At 43.5% G+C, this 20465-nt stretch overlaps 1 protein-coding gene across 1 annotated transcript in view; it reads left to right on the top strand.

Moving 5' to 3' along the window:
- LOC115462943 (ciliogenesis and planar polarity effector 1-like) overlaps positions 1-20465 on the top strand; it is a 237673-nt gene that overhangs the window by 122077 nt on the left and 95131 nt on the right. The window contains exon 18 of the mRNA XM_030193045.1: positions 5985-6156. Within this exon, the coding sequence (XP_030048905.1) occupies positions 5985-6156 (172 nt within the window). The remainder of the gene's footprint in view (positions 1-5984; positions 6157-20465) is intronic.

Here is a 20465-nt window from a genome sequence, read left to right as displayed (position 1 = left end):
CTCATAACGTCAGAGCTATGGCTGCGTCGGTAGCCCACTAGAGGTCAGTCTCCATTGAAGAAATTTTCAAGGCTGTGACGTGCTCTTCTGTCCACATATTCACATCACACTACTGCCTTGAGCAGGATACCCAACGTGACAGTCATTTCGGGCATACAGTGTTGCAGAATCTGTTTGGGGTCTAGAATCCAACTCCACCCTTCTAGGCCGATTTTATTCTGTTCCAGACTGCACTCTCTTTCAGATTGTATATAGTTTCAGGTTAATCTGATTTATGTCCTCACCATTGCGGAGCCCAATTGTTCAATGTTTGTTGTTTTTGGTGAGCCTGGATGCTAGGGATTCCCCACTTGTGAGAATTAATAAGCTTGCTTGTCCACAGAGAAAGCGAAGGTACTTACCTGTATCAGGTGTTCTCCTTTATTATATATGTTATATTTATTAAGGATTCCTGATGAAGGCAAAGGCCAAAACACAGACTGTGTAGAGTCAATGCTTCAGTGAATGGCTGTCTAAAGCTCTGATTGTGCTAATTCCCGCAAACATTTTCAATAAAGACTTATCGGTACCTATTTTCTCATCGCCTTGGCCATTCCCATCCCTTTGCTTGCTTTTGCTGACTTTTGTGGGTTTGCTTGTCTTTCTTTGGACTCAAGACTAACTTAGAGTACATAGGAGCGCCATCAGTGCATTTCATGCTAAACTTTATAATAGACCAATTTCAATGCATCCCTTGATAGCTAGATTCATGAAAGGTTTATATCACACTAAACCTCCCATCAAACCGTCTCTGGTGGTATGAGATCTCAACATTGTTCTCACCTCTCACATGAAACCTCCATTCGAACCACTGCATTCTTGTTCTTTAAAATTCCTAAGTTACAAAGTATTGTTCTTGAAAGCTTTTCTGCCAGAAGAGTCAGTAAGCTCCAAGCCCTTATGCCAGGTCTTTTTTTTTTACACCAGATTCTATTTCAAACCTACCCCAAATTCCTCCCAAAGGTTGTTTCAGAGTTTCTTCTCAGTCAATCTATTGTTCTACCTGTCTTCTTTCCTAAACTGCATTCTCATCCTGGAGGGGCAGCACTGCGTACCTAGGACTGCAAATGTGCTCTGGCATACTATCTAGAACGCACAAGGCCTTATCGATAATCCTCCCAGCTCTTTGTATCCTTTGATCCTAACAGATTAAGAGTTTCCATCACCAAGCACATTATCTTTACTTGTGTGGCTGGCTGTACCTCCTACATCTATGCTCAGGCTGGGCTGACCCTTGATGGCTGTATCACTTCTGCCTCTATTCAAGACATTTGCAATGTGGCTATGTGGTCTTCTAGCCACACTTTCATGACTCATTACTGTCTGCACCAGTATTCCAGGCGGAATAGCCCGTTTGGACAAGCAGTTTTCCAGTCTTTTTACTGTTTAAAAATCCAACTCCACCCTCCAGTCCATTTTCTACCGGGCTCACTATTTACTTGACTATCAGAATACACTTGTCCTGTGAGCCTGGTAGCTAGTGAATCCCATTTGTGAGACTATCATGGCTGCTTGTTGGAGAAAGCTAAGTTACTCACCTGTAGCAGATGTTCTCCGAAGACAGCAGGCATATATTCTCACAGCCTGCCTACCTCCCCTTAGAGTTGTCTTCTTAGCTTCAACACTGTATGCCGATCCTGCACTCATGCGTCAGGCGGGAAGGCACCCAGGCATGCGCAGTAGGGGCACTGCCTTAAAGATTTAAAGTGGCAGTACACTTTGGCAGTGTCTGCACAGTGCTCTGTCAGATGACATCACCCATTTGTAAGAATATATGCCTGCTGTCCTGTAAGAACACCTACTACAGGTGAGTAACTTAGCTGTACAATTTAACATAAAACTTACAATGTTGTTAACAGCAGAACAATATTAAAATGGCCAAATATAAACATAAATACAATAAATGAGGTAAACTTGAAAATGGCAAACTGAAACCTAATAGGACTACATAAGACAATATCAGAAAAAAAACATTAAACAGTAATGTAGAACAATCATATAACAGAAATATGATAAATGTCAGTACAGTACAAATGATACCATAGTAGCATGGAAGAACAAATAGCATAATGATATGTAAATGACATAATGTCAGCATTATAGCAAGGAAAAACCTAGTAAGCATGCATTAGAACATTTGAATAACAGAAATATGATGCTAATACTTACTATGTAGCTGAAGGGCCAAAAGCAGATATATAGATGGGGGTAAGAAGGATGGTACAGAGTCAATTGGGATAAATAGGTGACTAAACTCAAGAAACGTTCTGTGTACAGTTAGACATATGAGGAACTGGTCTAAGTTACAGGGTGTACAGCAAGCTAGTCCTGGTGCAGAATGAGTATACAGTGCATGTCGGATAAGCGCATGCTCTGTTTAACTGCATGCTGTACTTCAGTCCCGTTTTTGGCACCATCAATTTCTATGGGGACAAATTTCGGTTTAGCGCACCACATATAAGTGCAAGATTCACTTATATGCATGGTTCAAGACCGCTCCTCTGCAGGAAAGACTCCGCATAAGCGTGCGCATGACAACCAACTAGATTTCAAATTTACTGCCTCTTTTACTGCCACAGGCAGAATAAGCCAAAGAATGTTGTTAGAGCATACACCGGGGTCGTCGTCACGGCGGAACTGTAAGACTTTAACACTGGCTGTACGAATAGAAGTTCTTAAAAAATTAGAAAACAAACAAAGTCAAGCATCTATTGCTAAAGAATGTGGTGTCAATCCCAGTCAAATTTCACATGTCTTGAAGCAGAAAGACCGGCTTCTGGAAGACTGGCGAAACAATACAAATCCACAACGGAAACAGGCGGGAAAAGCGGAGGAGGTAGAAGATGCTCTTCTTCGGTGGTTTTCTCAAGTCAGGAGCAGACAGTTTCCTGTCAGTGGTCCACTGCTTGTGGAGAAAGCTAATCAGCTAGCTGAAAGTCTTGGACTAACTGAATTCAAAGCCACTGTTGGATGGTTGGAAAAATGGAAGGAGAGGAACCGCATAAAATTCAAGAAACAGCATGGTGAGAAACAAGACTCTGATGACTTTGGTGCTGAAAATTGGGTTGTTTCAGTTCTTTCTACTATCTTGAACGAGTTTGCACCGCGTGACATTTTCAATGCTGACGAAAACGGTCTCTACTGGCGAGCGATTTCTGATGGAACACTTGCATTCAAACATGCTGAAACTACAGGAGGTAAAATGTCGAAGGACCGACTGACGATCCTCCTTTGCTACAATATGGATGGGAGTGAGAAGTTGGAACCCCTCGTCATTGGAAAGAGGAAACCGCCCGGTGCTTCAAGAAAGTTAAGCGACTTCCTGTGTCATACGAGGCTAACGCAAATTCATGGATGACTGAGGAAATTTGGAAGCAGTAGCTAAAGAAGTTAGGCACTAGAATGCAGGCACAAAAGCGTCAGATCTTGCTGCTTTGTGATAACTGTGCTGCACACAAGAATGATGTCAGACTGTCTAACGTCAAGGTGGTCTTCCTGCCACCAAACACACTACCTCTCTGATCCAACCTATGGATCAGGGCATAATAGCCAATTTCAAACAACGTTATCAGGCTCTTGTGCTACGTCGTCTGATGAGCGTTATGGATGACCAGACTGGCAAGGATAAACGTGCGTTTGAACTGGCTCGTAATCTATCACTGTTGGATTCCCTACATATGCAAAAACAAGCCTGGAATCATGTTACACAGGCAACCATTGTGAACTGCTACAAGCGGGCAAGCTTTGTTAAGGATGTGGAAAGGGACGAAACAGATGCAGCTGTTGCAAACGCATCAGATGAAGAGGTTATTGACATCCCAGCCGGTGTTACTAAAGAGGAGTTCCATCGCTACGTAGCTGTTGATTACGATCTACAAACAGCTGAAGACAGCACTGATGTCGAGATATGTGCCTACACGCAGGCAACAACGGCTGATGATGGAACAGATGAAGAAACGAGCAGCGACACACATGCTGACGAAATTCAATAACCTCCTGTCACTTTTGCAAGAGTGCTGGAGAATCTCAACACTGTGCGGGCCTATCTGGAGGCCACTGGATGTCAGTGCTATGACAGTTTTTACCATCTGGCAGACGTAGTCTATGGAACTCACAGACCCAAGAGTGTACAGAAGACTATAACTGATTACTTCAAGCCAGCCTAATGTCAGTTAACTGAGACTGTATACTGTACGTATAATAATAAACAGTACTGTACATATGTTTAGCAGATGTCAAGCTTCTTTGGGTCACTACGGTTAAGTGCACGCTCTGGTTAACTGCATGCATTTCTTTGGTCCCAGACCCTTGCACTTAAGTGGATTGCACTGTATATATTATACATAGTACTGTCAATCACATTAGGAAATGATTATTAAAAATGGGTGGAAATGAGAGGGAAAATTGGTTTCTTATTTCAGAGAAAACTGATATGAATAAGAAAATAGGTTTTAGCTAATAGTGTTGATTTTGCAGATTGAATGTTCTTTACAAGTATAGCATCTCAGAAATATGGGCTCAATGGTCTTCCAAAATATTTCTGGCACAATGACAGCTTCCAATGAGCATAAAGGAAAAGAAAAAATATTCACCACCTTGGGTGAAACTCTTCATAAAGGCGGTTAATAAATCCCAATCAATCCATCAAATAAATAAATAATCTCAACTAAGTTTGTGAATCAGAGCAAGCCACTCAACCTCCCTGCACTCCAAACCAGACTATGTACTCTTGGAGTCAGTGGATCTGTAACAATACACTGATCCAGGATTATTCAACAGACATTTCAAGTATCGTAATGTATTGAAACTAGAGTCTTAGGAAAATAAAGAGGATTTGCCCATGATATTGTATTATCTGCTATAATAAAAAGCACCTCCAACGTTCTGAAGCTGACTCCGTGGCTTCACTGAAGGGTTCATAAGTGTGTAGCCACCTCTCTCTGCCCATGTCTCTCTGCCCTGCCCTCATGTCTAAACGTGATGACGTCGAGGGCGGGTAATCAGTCGACATGAGTGGACACCTCCAACGTTCTGAAGCTGACTGTGGCTTCACTGAAGGGTTCAGACGGCATCTTAAAAGAGTGGGAGAAAAAAAAAAAGCCTTTCGAAAATGAGCTCCGTTTCAATAATACGGATTGTTCACCTTTACAAATGTAATAAGGTAACTTTGTTGAAGGAGAAAAGGGAGCATTTCCTATGTGGCCTTTGCTGCTACAGCACGCTGGTTCTCAGCGCCAGACGGAGGGAGGGAGGGAGACCCTGGAACTGGAAGGGAGGGAGGGAGGGAGGCCCTAGAACTGGGAGGGAGGGGACCCTGGAACTGGGAGGGAGGGAGGGGCGACAGGGGGCCTACCCTGGAACTGGGAGGGGGGGCCGACCCTGGAACTGGGAGGGAGAGGATGCAACTGGGAGGGAGGGGGGGACACCCTGGAACTGGGAGGGAGGGGGGCAACCCTGGAACTGGGAGGGAGGGGGGCCCCTGGCACACACTCTAATTCGCACCCAGTCTCACTCTCTCTGTCACACACACACACACATTCACACTCTCTCTATCACACACTCACTCTCACACACACTCTGTAAAACATACACACTCCGAGGAAAATCTTGCTAGCGCCCATTTCATTTGTGTCAGAAACGGGCCTTTTTTCCTAGTGATTTATAAAGCAGGAATTGAAGCTCAGGATCAAGGAGTTCTCTCAAACTTGTTCTTCTTGTGTTCAATTCACTAGATCACATTTATTTAATTGTGTCTTCCCACTTACTTCTGAGAATCTTGATGTCTTTTGTTCCAAAATATTGTTTCTCCTTGTTGCTTTTTCTTATTCTCTCCTCCCAAGAAAATCTATAAGACTGTAAATATGAAAGTATTTAGAGGAAAAAGAAAACATTCAGAAAACTTAAGGGAAAACCTGACATTTGTTTGATAATGAATCTGTTTTTAGGATTAATGTCCAGGATACATCTTATGGACATATTCCAAGAACAGAAATTGAAAAGAGAGAAATACAAGCTTGGATGAAGAAAAAACAAAAGGAAAGACTGGCAGCACACCGAAGAAAACTAGACGAGCTGAGAGAGCAGGAACACCACCCTTTCCAACCTGAAAAGAATGGGGTACGGTTATTTTGCCATGTCACATCAGTAAAGTCTTTCTCCTAGCTGTACTGTTCTGTTAACTATTTTGTAGTGAAATTTTATGTACAAATATTTATTTATTTATTAAGGTATTTATACCCCACATTATCCCCACAGACATGCAGTCTCAATGTGGCTTACATAAACTGGAGAGAGAGAGAACTCCGGGTGATATCAGATACAAATGAGAATAGTAGATTAGAAGGGCAAGAAAGAAAGGATACGTTACATACAACAGTACAAAAGAATAGGACTAAACAGGATCCACGTATGCCAGCTGGCAGAGACAATAGTCCTATATTGTTCCCAGAGAAAATGCTTTGGTAAACAGATGCATTTTTAGTGCCTTGCAAAAGGTAAGGTAGTCTCTCAGTGTTGTATTCGATACTTCTGTGACATACTATTGGATACTGGACAGGTACTATTTTACTATACCGTTTCAAATTGCATTCACAAAACAGAACGGTTTACATCATAATATAAAATCTCATATTAAAAAACATATAAGAAAGCACAGCAAAAACTGAAAGAACATTCTAAAAATAATAATATCATTGAGCAAGGTCAACCATTCATAACAGACTACATAAGCAAACATATTATTATGTTACAGTATATTCATACTGCATATTTTCTCACTTTTAACTCAGATTATTTTCAAACGTATTCTGAAACAGATATGTTTTCAGAAGTTTACGAAAACGAACATGGGAAGCGGGACTGGTGGTTGGGAGGCGGGGATAGTGCTGGGCAGACTTATACGGTCTGTGCCAGAGACGGTGGTTGGGAGGAGGGGCTGGTGGTTAGGAGGCGGGGATAGTGCTGGGCAGACTTATACGGTCTTTGCCCTGAAGAGCACAGGTACAAATCAAAGTAGGGTATATACAAAAAGCAGCAAATATGAGTTATCTTGTTGGGCAGACTGGATGGACCGTGCAGGTCTTTTTCTGCCGTCATCTACTATGTTACTAAGAATGTTTATTTCTTGCTCTGTTTCCAAAAACATGGAGTTTGTTTCCATATATGTATGGTGCCATGTGAAAGCAGATTTTCTGTTTTCCAGTATAGATTGAAGAAGACTGTTAAAATATTTAACAGTGTAATGACCATTAGCTTCTTAATGACAGAATTCATAACTGCATTGCACATGACAACATATAAAACATGGCAAGCAAATTTTATCCTTTTGATATGTTCTAAAATTTACTATATCCAAAATAAAATTGTAGATATTGAGATACAAAATTACACCAATTAAAATATACTTGAAACAGGGCATTTTCCAGAGGCTTCTAATACAGTATTTCAAAGAATCAAATTCCATGTGCACAGCTTTGTTTGCCATGCTTCTGTGGAGAGATGGCAACTGTTGCAAGAAATATGTAATGCCTCAGGATTAGGGTGGCCAGTGCAGGACAGTCTGTTGGTTTTTTAAAATAAATTCTATAATGTGCTGCCTAATCAAGAACAGGATTGGCACCATGAAAAGAGGTTGAAGGGTTGCCTGAACTGTTCTTTCCATTTCCTTCCAAGGAAGGTGCCAAAAGGCCTGTCATTCCTCTTGTACTCTGGGACATTCTCTTTGCTAGCCTTCTTCATACTGACATCATCACCAAGAAACCCCTTGAAGAAGCAGCCTGGCAACTCCAGCACCATACACTGAAGGGGCACACAAAAGGAGTATCTCTCTTTGTTTGCTCCTTTTTAAAAGTTGCTGAGTTCAAGTATGGTTTAGCAGGCAGTGGGTAAAAACTTGCATAGTTTCTTCTCCTACTCTCTATGTTTATTTCCTCCTTCTTGCTGTTGATTTAGTTGTCTTGGGTTCTAAGATTTATTTGGGTTAGTGGATAATTATATCTGTACCCCCAAAAGAGCATGAAACATGCAGTTTGCTTACAGGATGGTTAACCCAGACTGTGGGGAGCTATGAAAAATCTCACAATTTAAAAAAAATGAGGCCTCAAAACTCAAAGAACAATGGTCTGATGAAACGTGTTAGTCTATCCCCAAAGAGGTTCCCAGGTATTATCATTGGCCCACTAAATTATCTATCTCCAGAAATAAGAGCGCAACAAAAAAACTCCAGAAATGGAGAAAAAAGTTGCAAATTAAAAAAAACAGAGAAAAATAGCCAAAACCCACACAGTCATCAAAAAACAAAAATATCCACATCAAATCCCCAAAGTTCCAACACACACCACTGGTAGTTGATGACTTATCCTATATAATAATTTGCACCTCCAACATTCTACGTCTCGATGCCTGGGTTCGTAACATCCATTCCCCCTCATTGCCCCGCCCTCGCGTCAAAACGTAATGACGTCAGAGGGCGGAACAATGAGAGGGAAGGGAACACTGGAGGCAAGATGATGTCAGGAGGACGAGAATTGATGGACACGGAAGCCAGCGCCAGCCAGCCAGAGAACGTTCCAGTACAAATCGAGGGAAGGAGAGAATCGTGGAACATTGAGGGGAGGGGAGGGCAGGGAAGAGGAGAATCACTGGACATGGAGGGGAGGAGAGGGAAGAATCTCTGGACATGGAGTAGACAGCCAGTGAACTTTGGGGGAGGGGGCACGCGCGCAGCATGGCAGCGGCTTACCTTGCCCAGCACCATGCCAAAATCAGAATGGCTACGAGGCAGCAACTCGCGGAACAAACTGCACGTTGACGTCAACAGTCCAGCACCGGTAAAACTGCATCGTAATCAGCACGGTGGCGGGAAGTGGCTGAGTGCGGTAATCGCCACACATCTCACCGCTGACTTACTGACTCCTGCGCAAAATGGACTCTATTATACCCACACCATCTCCCTGCCTCACAGGGATTCATGCACTCTCTCTCTCTCTCTCTCTCTCTCTCTCTCTCTCTCTCACACACACACACGCGCTAGCAGGGGGGAGGGGAAGATAATAGGTTTCAAATCGGTTTCTCTCCCTGTCTCACAGGGATTCATATACTCTCTCTCTCTCACACACACTCTGTCTCTCACACTCTGACACACACTCAGGCTCTCTCAGGGATTCCTACACTCTATCTCTCACCCACACTTTCTATATCTCTCTCTCTCTCAGAAAAATAATTATCTCTCTCACACTATATCTCACACTCTTTCTCTCTCATACACACACACATACGCTCTCTCTCACACACATTCTCTGTCTCACACTCACACTCTCACACACACTCCCTCTCTCTCTCTAACACACACACACACACACTCTCTCTCTCTCACACATACTCACTCTGTCACACACATACTCTCTCTGTCACACACATACTCGCTCTCTCTCACACATACTCACTCTGTCACTCACATACTCTCTCTCACACACACTCTCACTCTGTCACACACATACTCTCTCTCTCTCACACACACTTTCACTCTGTCACACACATACTCTCTCACACACACACTTTCACTCTCTCTCACACACACTCTCACTCTGTCACACACACACTCTCTCTCACACACACTCACTCTGTCACACACACACTCTCTCTCAAACACACACACTCTCTCTCTGTATTACACTCTCACTCTCACACACACACACTTTATCACAAACACATTCTCTCTCTCACACACACACACACTCACTCTGTCTCGCTCTCTCACATACACGCTCTCTCACACACAAACACACACTCTCTCTCTCACATATACACTCTCATACATAAACCAATTTGCATCTCATACCCCTAGAGCATATTACTCATTATACACCCTTCCCAATTATTACTTACTAGGAAAAAGGCCCGTTTCTGAAATCAAGGAAACGGGCGCTAGGCAGGCAATCCTCCACCCTCTCTTGGTGTTTGTCTGCCCTCCCTCTGTTTTCAACCAAGCCCCCGCCCCCGTGTTGCGGCCCGTGGACCCCCCTTCCGCGACCCTGTCGCCCCTCCCCCTTTCCCGGCGAAAACCGCCCCCCCCCCCGCCGCTGCTGTCGACTACCTGTGCTGACGGGGGACCCAAACCCCCGAAAGCTGAAGTGCTGTTCTACCCTTCGCGTTGGTTCCTCAATGCTCTTCAAGTTTCTGTGCGTGCGCCTGACGTCAGATGCACACACAGAAACTTGAAGAGCATTGAGGAACCAACGCGAAGGGCAGAACTGTACTTCGGCTGTTGAAGGTTTGGGTCCCCCATCAGCACAGGTAGTTGACAGCAGCGGCGGGGGGGGGGGGGGGGGCGGGTTTCGCCGGGAAGGGGGGGCGACAGGGTCGCGGAAGGGGGGTCCACGGGCCGTAACGCGGGGGTGACAGCTGATTCAGAGGCAGGGGGAGGAGTAGGGAAACATACTCCGCGTGTTTCCCTACTCCTCCCCTTGGTTTCAAATCAGCTGTCACTGACGTCAGTGCGTGCCTGCCTAGCAGACCACCTCCTGAGGGAGGACAGTCCCTGGCACATTCGAACGTTGGCGGTGAGAATTATTATATAGGATCATGACAGAACATTTCTCCTAACGGTTCCCTTAAAAACATAATCACCATTACATGATAATCTTGCTATCGCCCATTTCATTTGTTTGAGAAATGGGCCTTTTTTACTAGTATAAAGTCTCATAAGTACTTAGCTTGACTGAAGAGGTAGCTTTTCGCAGTATCAGTTCCTCAAATTGCTATTATTCCAGTGCATAAAGGAACTCTCTTCAAGTGCTGCAGAACATGAATAAATTCCACTGGTCCAAAACTCCCACAAGGGCCACTTGTTTCGCGAACCCACTGGTTCCACCCCATGAAGCAGCAGGTTCACGAAACAATTGGCCCTTGTCGAGGTTTAGGACAGCTGGAATTTGTTCATATTCTGCAGCATTTGAAGTACTGTATATAAAAGAAGTGTGGCTTGGGGTTTAACATATCTGATGATCTTATGATGGCCAAACAGGTTAAAAAATGATAGAAAAATCAGAAAGATGCTTGGTTACATGGGGTGTGAAATGGCTATCAGGAAAAAGAAGATGATAGTGCCTCTGCATGAGACCTCATTTAGAGTATTGTGTACATTCTGGAGACTACACTTTCAAAAAGATAACAGGATGGAGTTGTTTGTGAGGGTGGCTACTAAAATGATCAACAGTCTTCATCATAAGCTATATGGAGACAGACATAAACATCTCAATATGTATTGTGATTTGACAGGTTTAGTGATCCCCTTTAGGGGGAGAGTTCTTGAGCAGCCAATCTCCAGAGAATGGGTTTTGGGGCATAGATACAAGGGAAGGAAGACCCAGGGCGCCCTCAGAGAGAAAAGAACGAGGTAACTCCTTCTGAAGTAGAGTTGAACTTACCCCGGGCACCCACCAGGGCGAGCTAAGGGGATGAAGCCCAGTTCCCTTAGATAAAGAAATATGTGATGCCAAGGAGGTTTTATGACAGGAGATGGCATTACATCAAAAAGTTGAAGCCATCTCCCCCGCACAGCTGCCATATTGTGTGACCCCAAACATTCGCAGACATAATTGAAAACAATAGCAAACTTCTGAGGTTTATGTGTGTGGATTTTTTAAAAATTGACAGCTTTTTTTTATTTATTTGAAAGCTTCCCATATGTAACCAGAGGGATTTTTTTTTAACTTTGGAGGGGAGAAGGGGGTCCTGGGGAGTGAGCAGTGGGTTTGGGCGCTCCAGAGCAGCAGACTTGTTTTTAGAGCCGTGAGGCTCAATTTTTGTAGGGGACAGTGTCATGTAATGCCTTAGCAGTACCCCTAGCACCACCTGGGGATAACCCTGTGGACATCTGGAGGGTTTAATCCAGCACTGTTCAGGCCTGCCTACACTGACATACCCTCCACCTGCCTGCTGTGTTGCGTTCACCTCTTGGCAAGTTTCCCACCTGCAATTTTTTTTCCCTGGTGGTTTCTAGGGACATGGGGGCCATAATCCTAGTGGTCCCACAGTTCCCAGAAAACCACTCTCAGACCGAGAACATAAACTGCCAGGACAACTGAGCTAACAAACTAATAGGTTTGTTATCATAAAAAAAAAATAGAACAGTGAACGGTAAAAGTGATAAACAGAAACAGGTAAAATAACAAGGACTCAGTATTAAAGCTAACTAAACACTTTTTTACTACCTAAGTAGTACTTGGGGAGATCAAGAAAAGAAACTGCTCACAGAAATTGAACAGGGCCTCAGTGCAGAGTTCTACTCCCTCCACACTCCGAATTCTGAGATTAGAGAGTTCCAGAACATTGTGGGCTAGGTCTTTGGCTTCAGGGCACAGAACACTAGCACTAAGAGTGTTTGACCAATGGCACTGCAGGTTACTTTTCCCCTCAAGGGTTTTTCTCTGTTCCTTTGGGGATAGTAAGCTAAAGCAGAAAAGAGACCTCTGCTACAGCTATAATGTAGAGGTCAAACACCACCTGCTGGCCAATCAAAGTAAATGCACTGAAGGAAAGAAGGTGTCATAGGACAACATTACAATTCACAAGCATAAAAGTCCCCTGTCTCGCCACTGGCAGCTTTAAGAAAGGCCTTGGCTCTGCCTGAGCCTCAGGGCTGAGTTATGGGGTCTCTTGTGGCTCCAAAAACAAGTTGGACGCTCCAGAGCACCCAACTCGCAACAGTACCGCAGCTCATGCCCAGGACCCCCTGAGAGGTTAAAAAACAAAAAAAACCTCAATTTACACATGGGAAACTTTCAAATACATTTTTTAAAAAGCTGTCAAAAAACCCCACACATATAGGCAGTCATAAACCTCACAAGTTTTATTGTTTTCAATAGCGACTGCAAATTTGGGGGGGGTCACACAATATATCAGCAAACTCCGTCCACTGGCTTCAGCCCACAGAATGGGCCAGATAGGCTCATGCCATGTCCTGTCATAAAACCTCCTTGTGTGATACCTTCTCGCAAAGGAAATGAAGGGAAGGAGTTCCTTTCAGCCCAGCTGAAGACAGACCCGGCTTAAACCAGAAGAGGGTGGTGACTCTCTCTGAAGTATGGAACTTAATGATTAGACAGCCTTACGCCACCGAAGAAGATGAGGAAGATGAGCTGCCAGCCCTTCTATAGTGGAAGGGCAGGCTGCTGAGAACAGTGTGTTTGAACCTTGAACCTTTTAAACTAGATACCCCATGAAGGAGGTGGGTGGGCTCAGCACAGGGCCCACAGACTGAGTATTGATTTTGAATCATTGGACTGTGCATTTGTGCTTTCTTGTGTTTGCTGAATCTATTGGAATACTTTGCTGGCTGAAATAAAGGGGGGAAACCCGGACCAGATCACTTTACGGCCTTGACCTGGATTTGTGGAAAATACAAGGATGGGAGTGTGGAGCAATTGCCCGGAGCAACCACCTGGAGGGCTGAAGGAGCCCAGGATTCAGGGTTATCACAGTATTCTTTGGAAGAAAGGTGGAAATAGGCGATATGAAAGAGACTTTTGAATAACTCCATTGCATAAATGCACAAGAGGCGGATCTCTTTCTATTTAAAGGGAGCTCTGGAACAAGGGAGCATAGGATGAAGTTGAAAGGAGATAGGCTCATTAGGGAAAGGGAATGGGACGATATACCGCCTTTCTGTGATTTTTTTTTTGCAACTACATTCAAAGCGGTTTACATAGTATATACAGGTACTTATTTGTACCTGGGGCAATGGAGGGTTAAGTAACTTGCCCAGAGTCACAAGGAGATGTAGTGGGAGTCAAACCCAGTTCCCCAGGATCAAAGTCCGCTGCACTAACCACTAAGCTACTCCAAGGAACAGCCTCCCATTGGAGCTGGTGGAAATGAAGCCTGTATCTGAATTCAAGAAAGTATGGGATAAGCATAGAGGATCTCTAAGGAAGGGATAGTAAAGATTAGAAGTTGGTATGGATGAGTGTACTTGATAGATCATATTGTCTTTATCTGCTATCATCTTCTATGTTCTGTCTACCTAAAGCTGCTAGGTGAAAACAAAAAGGTATCTCCATGTAAACCATCTAGAACTCGGAACTATGTTTGTATTCCCTAAAGGACTACCAACAGTTAATTAAAAATATTAATCTTGATCCAAACAGGCAATCAACCAGCCATATTTTATATTAACATATAAGGAAGAACAGGCTCCTTCAGCTGATCCTGCTTTCTGTACAGAATCCCTTTTATAAATAAGCAACTTTATATTTCTCTCCATAAGAGATTCCAATATGGAATTTGTTTCCAACAGATTTTATGTCCTACATGAAGTGACCCATGCCTGCCTTGGATAGATATAGTGAATTTAATTGGCATAGATTTGTTATTCCAAATTAAGCTGTTCATTTGCATCCTTGATCTTCACAGACACTCCAGGCAGGAAATTATTCATGACATATTTAATTAAAGGAGCCTTAAAAGAGCCATTGTCTTTAAAGAATTAACTCTTTTTATCCAAGATATAGGGATATGTACATGAATTCTGTTCATGGTGGTTGGGAGGCAATTTTATGTAACGCATATAAATGAAGCGCTTTTAACCGGAACAACAATAAACTAACATTAAAGACCAAGAGTGAAAATTTTTATTTACAGTACTGTATGTATTTACAGAGATGATATACAGTATTTCTGTAACAGTTTATAAAACAACAAGGTGAAATTTTCATAGTTGACACATCATCATCATCATCATCATCCTCATCCTCGTTGTCACTGGTGGTGTTCTCTGGGATATCATGCTATGGTTGAACAGCCTGTATCATGTCTTCCTCTGACATAAATTTCATATTAGAAATACCTGCATCATTATTTTCGTTCCACTCTAACTAGTCATTTCTGCAGAAGTTTCTATGTCAGTGTCTTTTAATATATTGTAGATATAGGCAGATTTTTGTTCGTTTATCTGGTTAAACGTATTGGTGATATGTGTTTCAGTGAAGCCTTCAAAGTCAGACTCGCTCCCAGAGTCACTGGAAGAACTGCTTTTGGCAAAGGCATCACTCAGCCCTCTCATCCAGCAGTTTTCAATGGATATCTATTTTACATCATCCCATGCCTTCTTAATGATATAAATAATTTCTTTCAGATTCAACTTTTTCAGAAATTCAGAAATGTTAGGATTTTATTTATTTGTTACATTTATATCCCACATTTTCCCACCTATTTACAGGCTCAGTGTGGCTTACATAGTACCATAAAGGCGTTCACCAAGTCCGGTAGAGAAACAAATACAAGGTGATGTTGTGGTCGAATAAAGGTACATGTGTTTAAGGTACAATGAGGATCGAAGAGAGGAAAGGTTATATAGTGTCCATTGCGAGCTTTGGTTTTGCTGTGTTGCAGAGTGTAGGCATTTATGTTGGGTCGGTGGGGTATGCCTTTTTGAACAGGTTGGTTTTTAGTGATTTCCTGAAGTTTAGGTGGTCGTAAGTTGTTTTCACAGCTTTTGGCAGTGCGTTTCATAGTTGTGTGCTTATATAGGAGAAGCTGGATGCATAGGTTGCTTTGTATTTAAGTCCTTTGCAGTTTGGGTAGTGGAGGTTTAGGTATGTTTGAGATGATCCGGTTGTGTTTTTGTTTGGTAGGTCTATGAGGTCTGTCATGTATCCTGGGACTTTGCCATAGTTAATTTTGTGGACCAGGGTGCAGATTTTGAAGGTATAAGTTTTTTTATTGGAATCCAGTGCAGTTTTTCTCTGAAGGGTTTGGCACTTTCGAATCGCGTTTTACCAAATATCAGCCTGGCTGCAATGTTTTGAGCGGTCTGGAGTTTCTTTGTCAGTTGTTCTTTACATCCCGCATAGATTCCATTGCAGTAGTCTGCATGGTTTAGTACCATTGATTCTATTAGGTTACAAAATATTTCCCATGGGAAGAAAGGTTTTACTCGTTTAAGTTTCCACATTGAGTGGGACATTTTCTTTATTGTGGAGTTCACTTGGCTCTCGAGTGTGAGGTTGCAGTCGATTGTAACGCCAAGTATTTTCAGACTATCTGAAATAGGGAGGGTGTGGTCTGGGGTGTTTATGGATGTGGGTTTGTACGTATTGTGTTGAGAGGAGAGGATGAGGCAGTGTGTTTTTTCAGTGTTCAGTTTCAGTTGAAAAGAGTTTGCCCATGAGTCCATGGTGTTCAAACTGAGCTTGATTTCATTGGTGATTTCTGTCAGATCATGTCTGAAGGGAATGTATATTGTGGCATTGTCTGCATAGATGAACGGGTTGAGGCCTAGCTTGGATAAGGACTTGACCAGTGGTATCATCATTATGTTGAAAAAGTATTGGTGATAGTGGTGATCCTTGAGGTACTCAGCAGTCTGCTTTCCACGGTGGTGATATGTTTGAATTTGATTTCACTTGGTATGTTCTGGTGGTTAGGAAGCCCTTGATCCAGCTGAGTATATTTCCACCAATCCCAAAGTAGCCTAAGAGTAGTATATTGTGGTTTACCATGTCAAATGCGCTCAACATATCGAATTGGAGGAGAAGTATGCTTTTACCTATGGCTATTTCCTGCATGAATTTGGCCAGGAGAGTGACTAGCACAGTTTCCGTACTATGGAGGGGGTGAAATCCCGATTGTGATTCATGTAGTATTGAGAACCTGTCCATGTAGTCAGTGAGCTGTTTGGTCACCATGCTCTCCATCAGTTTGACTGCTAGTGGGATAGATGCTACTGGGTGGTAGTTGGCGTGTTTGGGTTTTTTTTTTCTTGGTATCTTTTGGGATTGGGGTGAGTAGGATGTTTCCATATTCATCAAGGAAGAGACCTTGTTGAAGCATGTAGTTTAGGTGAGATGTGAGGTCTGTTATGAAGCGGTCAGGGGCGGATTTTAGTAGGTAGCTGGGGCAGATATCCAGTTTACAGTGGGTGCTAGAAAACCTTTTGATTGCCTGGGTGACTGTTTCGACAGTGAGGAGTGTAAAGTTTGACCAAGTTCAACACTTAAAACTCTACATGAACTAAACAAATCAGAATGCTCACAATTAACTGTTCCCAACACTACGAACGAAAGCACGCAATCCTTGCTCTACTACCTCATCTCTGATACAGGATATGAACTTGGCACAGCTAATTAACCTATTGTTATTACTCACTATACAATTCAGGAACTTCAATATAACACCACTATGTATGTGTCTTCCCTTTAATGCAATACTACTTGTAATTTCTCTCCGGAAATGGCAATCGCCATTACGGTATAATGTAAGCCACATTGAGCCTGCAAACTGGTGGGAAAATGTGAGATACAAATGTGGGGTACAAACTGTTGAAGTTTTCGGTATTGGTATTGTCCTGAGGTAGTGTGTTGCATAGGTTTGTAATTTTTTCATTGAAGTATTTAGCGAGTTTGTCTGCAGATGGAATGTCTGTATTGGTTGCAGTGACCGCTGTAGTGTCTAGTAATTTGTTCACAAGTTGGTATAGTTTCTTCGTGTCTTTGTAGTCCGGTCCTATTTTAATTTTATAGTATGTCCTTTGGGTTTGTCTTATTTGTATTTTCTTTCTATCTGTTTCCATGTATTGAGTGTGTGTTCATCTTTTAATTTTTTCTATGCTCGTTCGAGTTTCCTGGATTGTGTTTTTAATTTTTTCAGTTCATCGTTGAACCAAGGTATAGAGTCATGCCTTTGTGAGGTTCTTGTTCGTAAGGGCACTATTTTGTCTAGTATGCTTCTGCATCTTTTATCCCATTCTGTGAGATAGTGTTTGGAGTTTGTTTGTGCTGTCCATTCGTTATTGTATATCTGTAGCCAGAATATTTCCAGGTCTGTTTGGCCTCTGGTGCTGTAGGTTGTGTGTAGTATGAGCCCTTCTTTTCGCCATTTTAGTGATAGGTCCATGGTGTTTCTGTCCATTTAATATCTGTTATTATTAGGTTCTGGTCTGTTGGCAGTTTGTGTGAGATGAGGTCAAGTGTATGCCCTTTGACATGGGTTCCTTGCATTTGTGGCCATTTGAGATCCCATAGATGGAGGAATTCCTTACATTCTCGTGCGTTAGTGGAGTTTGGGTCTTCTAGGTGAAGGTTGATGTCTCCTAGTATTAGTATATTGGCGTTGGTCGCACATGTGTTTGAGATGGAATCAGTGAAGATTGTCTGGCCTTCGTTCCAATTACCTGGTGGTCCATAAAACAGGACACAGTTCAGGTGATCAAGCAGGGTTTTGTTGTGAATTCTGATTGAGGCAATTTCCTAAGTTGGGATGTTATGGACTCAGCAGTGGTATCTATGGTAAACTGGGATTGATAGATTAATGCTATGCTTCCACCTCTCTTTTCCTTTCTGGTCCAGTGAGCGATTTTATATCCTGGGGGGCAAAGATCTAGGATTATGGAGTCCTTTTGATCATGGATCCAGGTTTCATTGGTGAAAAGTAGATCAAGGTTTTTTGACGTGATCCAGTCTGTTACTATTGTTGTTTTGTTTACTACGTATCTGGCATTGATGTAGCCCATTTGAATTTTTTGATATGGGTCAGCTATGTTTGGTGTTATATGGATCTTTGCTAGTTGTCATTTCTTTGTTATTGTGGGTTTGTTATGGGGGTTCCTTCCCTTCTGTTGCGGTTGATGTTCTTCCTTTGATTTGGTTATTGTCGGTGTGATGAGGCGGAGTGAATCTGGTCAGTCTTTAGGGATTATGTAGTATGGGGATGATGTTACTTTCTGTGAGTGGGGTGGTTAGTGTTAGGTGGATCAGTGATAAGGAGTAAATTACTAGGAGTAATTTGATGGTATTCATTTTGGTAATAGTTCAGTTTGGGCTCCTGGTAGGCCGTGTTCGATAGGGTGCGTGATAGGACTTGGATCTTTGGGGTTGTTTTTTTTAGATAAATATAGATAATTTACTCACAGTCAGGAGGATTAGGAGTGTTGCCCCAAGGCGCAGCGTCTCCATGACCCTGAGAGCTGCAGTTTGTTCCGGGCATCAAAGGACTCACTTTCCCGGGGTCCTGGCTTCCCTGAGGTTGCGTTGTTCCTCTCTTTAGCATAAGGATCTCTGTTCAAAACAGTAGCATGTGGGTTCACCCTGTCCCACTTAGCTCAGCATGAGTCCAAAATTCAGAATCTTTCCATCAGTCTTCCCTCGCAGGCACATGCTGTCTGGGTGCAGGGAGCTGGCGAAGCCGATGCTTTGTGATTTGCACCAGCCCTTTGGATGAGGTTCTTTTCCACCTGGGGAGATTTGCCCCTCACTGTATTTCTCCTCCTATGCCGGTAACGACTTTTCACGTTCACTGCTGGAAATGAAGAGCTGGCCTTCTTGTAGCTGGACGTTTAGAAGCGTTGCCCCAGGGCGCCGAGTTTCTGCAGTTCTGGAGATAGGAGCTGGGGAAGGAGGCAACAGCCTCAGGCCGCGCCGCCACGCATCTGATCCCGGGCAGACAGCATCCGGATTTCATCGCCGTGTTGCCTCCGATCCTCTCGCCATCACCGCTGCTCCACTCACTCAGGCACGAGGTGCCGCCGGCCGGGCTCTTTGCAGTTCTGTTTGCCTCCCCTGGAGTGCCCACGCGTCCTCCCAGTCTCCGCTTCCTGATGCGGCCACCCTGGATCCGGCGTCTCACTCCCACTGCCCTCCCGAGTCGGCGGAGGAGTTGCTAGGTGGCAGAGCCGGGTGCACGGTCGGGGTCGCATGACCGTGTGGTCATAGGTATGGGGGGCTCGGTCACCTCCCGTTGCGCTAGGTGGGAAGAAGGGCGGGCAGGAGACAAGGCTAGACACACGAGCACTGTCGCGCAGGCCTCGTGTGGTTACTCCTGGGAAGAGGATCAACTGCCTATCCCTGCACCGGGGGCAATGGAATTTTCGCTTGTCGTCTCCGCTCATCGTTTGCCACTCCCCTTTCTGGTACCGCTTCCACCGGAGCCTGGAGCTTACATCGAAGCCCGGAGCCTACATCACCATATCAGCCTATCACCCCCAGTCAAATGGTATGATGAAACAAGGGCACAAATTACTTCTCATCTGTAATTGTGTTTGAAATTCTTGATTATGCCTTGGTCTGCTGGTTGGAGTTTGGAAGTGGTGTTCAAGGGAAGGTAAAGAACTCAAATGTTTCCATCTCTAGAGATCAAAGACTCCGCTGGAAGGTTTGCGGGGCAGTTATCGAGCAACAGGAGTGCCTTTTCATTAAGCTTCTTTAAACACAAATGTTTCTGAACAGATGAAACAAGTGACTGACGAAATCATTCATCAAACAAAGCACTGGCCATCCATGCATTTTTGCTGCTTTTATAAATTACAGGCAGTTTAGATTTATTTAGGTGATTGAATCATCGTGGATTTTCAAATTGGCCAACCAGCAGTGGAGGTAGCTTGTGACTGCCAGTTTTATTTGTACATAACAGCAGAATTACATGATCTTTAATTT

The sequence above is a fragment of the Microcaecilia unicolor genome, chromosome 2 (assembly GCF_901765095.1).
Source record: "Microcaecilia unicolor chromosome 2, aMicUni1.1, whole genome shotgun sequence".
Lineage (NCBI taxonomy): Eukaryota > Metazoa > Chordata > Amphibia > Gymnophiona > Siphonopidae > Microcaecilia > Microcaecilia unicolor.
Note: the sequence above shows the minus strand (reverse complement) of the source record. Positions and strands in the feature narration are given on the sequence as shown.